The sequence below is a fragment of the Egretta garzetta genome, unplaced genomic scaffold, assembly GCF_000687185.1.
Source record: "Egretta garzetta isolate BGI_Z169 unplaced genomic scaffold, ASM68718v1 scaffold59, whole genome shotgun sequence".
Taxonomy (NCBI): Eukaryota; Metazoa; Chordata; class Aves; order Pelecaniformes; family Ardeidae; genus Egretta; species Egretta garzetta.
In genome coordinates this window covers 1,130,534-1,133,640 of record NW_009267230.1, presented here as the reverse complement: position 1 = coordinate 1,133,640, position 3,107 = coordinate 1,130,534, and the positions used below count along the sequence as shown (strand labels likewise).

General features: G+C 60.6%; 1 protein-coding gene across 1 annotated transcript; it reads left to right on the top strand.

Moving 5' to 3' along the window:
* Nucleotides 1-1,598: 1,598 nt before the first annotated feature.
* LOC104133828 (C-C motif chemokine 21) lies at nt 1,599-2,648 on the top strand. Its single transcript, XM_009647269.1, has 3 exons — nt 1,599-1,665; nt 2,239-2,359; nt 2,477-2,648. The coding sequence occupies exons 1-3, from the start codon at nt 1,599-1,601 to the stop codon at nt 2,646-2,648; spliced, it is 360 nt and encodes a 119-aa protein (XP_009645564.1).
* Nucleotides 2,649-3,107: the final 459 nt, after the last annotated feature.

Sequence of the window (3,107 nt, the reverse complement as noted above, 5' to 3'; positions counted from 1 at the left end):
TGACAGGGGCGCCAGCCTGGGCATCTTATCGCTGCTCTACTTTCTACAGCAGCTGGGACTTTGGTCTCCCACTGGATTACTCATTGTCCTTGAATACGGTTTATGAGGGTCCTTATCAGGAACTGGTGAAAAGTCCTGAGGCTGTACCCCAGGGCTCAGGCAGCAGGGCCAGGGAAGGGGCTCGGCACCCACTGGCACTGGGGAGACCCATGACAGCTCTGTGTCCCGTTGGGGCTCCCGGGGCATGGCTGACACAAGTAGCAGGAGCGGGGCTGGCCAAGGGGCTGGTGGCCAGGGCAGGCAAAGAGGGGCTGTGAGCGGTGGGGTGGTAAAGCTGGGGATGCGACGGCAAAGCAGGTTCCTTGCTGGCTGCCCAGGGGGGCTAGAGAGACATTGGTGCCTGTCTCTTCTCAAGGGGCCCTGGAGCAGGGTGAGAGGCAGTGGCACTGGATGCATAAAGGCAAATTCCAGTTAAATAGTGGGGAAAATATTGTCAACATGAGAACGTTTCAAGCACTGGAACAGGTTGGCCAAAGTGGTTGTGAAGCCTCCATCCATGGTCTCTTCCAAACTATGCCCTGGCAATCGCATGAAAACATGGAGGTCTCTGGCCATTCTCTGCTCAGGGCAGGACCGGTGTTTCACCAGGTTGCTCAGGGCTTGGTCCAGTCATGTGGCCATCTCTTTGGTTGGCCCTTCGCCATCACAGGGGTGCCCAGAGGGCTCCTATTCAGCTCCTCTGGGTCCATTTCTGTGTAAACCCTGTCTTGCCAGCCATCCCCAACCTGTCTGGCTGCACGAGATCGCACGGTCCCACCTGTTGGACTTCACATTTTGTCTGTGTTGAACTTCAGGAGGTTCCCATCAGCCCATTACTCCAGCCGGTTGAGGTCCCCACTCATCCTCAGCTCCCCACAATTTGGCATCAGCATCAATGCACGATGGGCTGTGCTATCTCCCCCAGCCCCGTTTTCAGTCCAGCCCCTGCACATCCCAGCCCAACAGATGTGTTCGGCTGTTTGGGGAGACCCCTGAGGCAGCTGGACAGGGATGGAGGCTCAGAGGGCTGTGATATGGGGTCACTCTGGGCCCCTTCTCACTTGTGTGGGGTGGGTGGCTTGGCTTGGGAGCAAAGCACGAGGTGGGGAAGCAAAACAGATTGATTCCTTGGTTTCCCTAATGGCTTGGCGACCCGCCAGGGTCCCTGTCTGGAGAACAAGCAGGCAAGCAGCAACACCCAACCCACCGAGAGCAGGTAGCGGCAGGTTGTAGGACCGGATAGGAAACAGGAGCCCACAAACTCATCCAGCCATGATGGGGGCCATGCCTCCGGCGTGCCCCCCGCCTGGCACCCCACGCCGTGATGGGCAGCTGGGAACAAGACAGGACGCGCCTGTAAAGGGGGGCTTGCAGCTTACAGGAATCCCCCACCCTCCCACTTCTCCATCACCCAGCCCTCTGCCGGCTGGTGGGCTGCCTGCCAGGCTGGCGGAAAAATCGAAAGCAAAGTGGAGATAAATAAGAGCAATCTCGGCACGAGGCAGCAGTGCGCGTCCTGCTCTCCAGCCTTGCTGAGCTCAGCACTCGCGGCACCCACCATGGCTCTGCGCCTCCTCCCGCTGCTGCTCCTGCTGGCTGCTGCCCTCCTCATTGCCCAGGGCCAAGGTGAGGGGGGGGGAGCCCTCCTGCCTGCCTGCAGGTCGACGGGGCAGGGGGTCTCTGCGGGGGTCTGTGCAGGGCGCTGGGTGGTGGGGTTGCAGTGCACGGTGGGTGCTTGTGGTGCATTTGGGTGCATGCATGGCTGGGGGTTTGCAGTGCAGAGGTGTGGGGGGTGGGTGTGTGTGCACGCCGGGTTGGTGTGCGGTGCTGGCTTGCAGTGCTTGCTTGGTCTGGGAGCGTCTATGTGTGTGCACGTGGCTGGTGGGGCAGTGGAACTCGGAATTGAACGGTGCAGGCAGGAGAATGAGGTTGAGTCCCTTTGCAAGGAGCCCATCTCTGCCTCAGTTTCCCCTCCACTGGCAGTGAAATTGGTGTCACATGTCCCCAGGGCAGGGTCCGACCTGCAACCGGGTACTGGGGCTGAGACCTCCCACCCTCCTGTGCTGCCCCAGCATCTCTCCAACATGACACCAAGCAAGCCCTTTGCCCTCAGCCAGCCATGCTGTGTTCCCCCAGGGAAGGGAAGGTGCCCTGGCTTGGTGAGGGTTCAAAATCCCACATCCCCCTTCTTGCCCCCAGGCATTGGCAGCTCAGCCTCGGACTGCTGCCTGAAGAACAGCAAGAACGCCATCCCCAGCCGCTCGGTGAAGTCCTACAGACTGCAGGGACCCGAGTCGGGATGTGTGCTGCGTGCTGTCGTGTAAGTACCTCGCTGCAGCTGGGACCATCCGGAGCAGTTTGGCTCCAGCCAAGCCCTCCCTCCCCATTTCCTCCCCCCTGCCCACCTCCCAGCCAGCCTTTCTGCCTGCACCCTCAGGTTTACCACCAAGAGGAATAAGAAAATCTGTGCCTCTCCCACCAACCCCACCGTCCAGAAGCTGATGCAGAACCTCGACAATAAGGTGAAGAATGACAAGAAGGACAAGAAGAAGAAGCATTCCCCCCGTTCCGGGGGCAGACCCAAGGAGCAGAAGACGCAGCAGGTCTAAGTCAGGCCTGAAGAGGAAGGCAGAGGGGAGCAGGAGGCAGCAGGGTGATGGGTTGAGGGTGCTGCCCCCTATCCCAGATCCTTCCTTGTGGGTGGGTGGGCGTCCAGCTCCCAGGGCCAAGCCTGGGAGGGCTGCCAGAGCCATGGCTCAGAGCATGGAGGCACTTAGGGCACAGCTAGCTCCCTCCTGGTCTGGGCTTGCCTTAAAATCAGATTTCTTTCTGGAGCTGCTGGGGCAAAGCAATGCTTAGGGACTGGTAAGGCATGTCATGCAAGGCAACTGCCCCCCAGCTGGGGTGGGCACTCTTGCTGAGGCCCCCTCCTTGCCTTCCTCTCCCCCAGGACGGACGCCTTCCCCACCGATGACCGACCCACTGCCTGGCAATGGACATCCGCAGACTGCCCACCAGCCCCGGGGCGAGGATGGGGCTGGCCGAGGGGGCTGCCCTCTGCTCCGCAG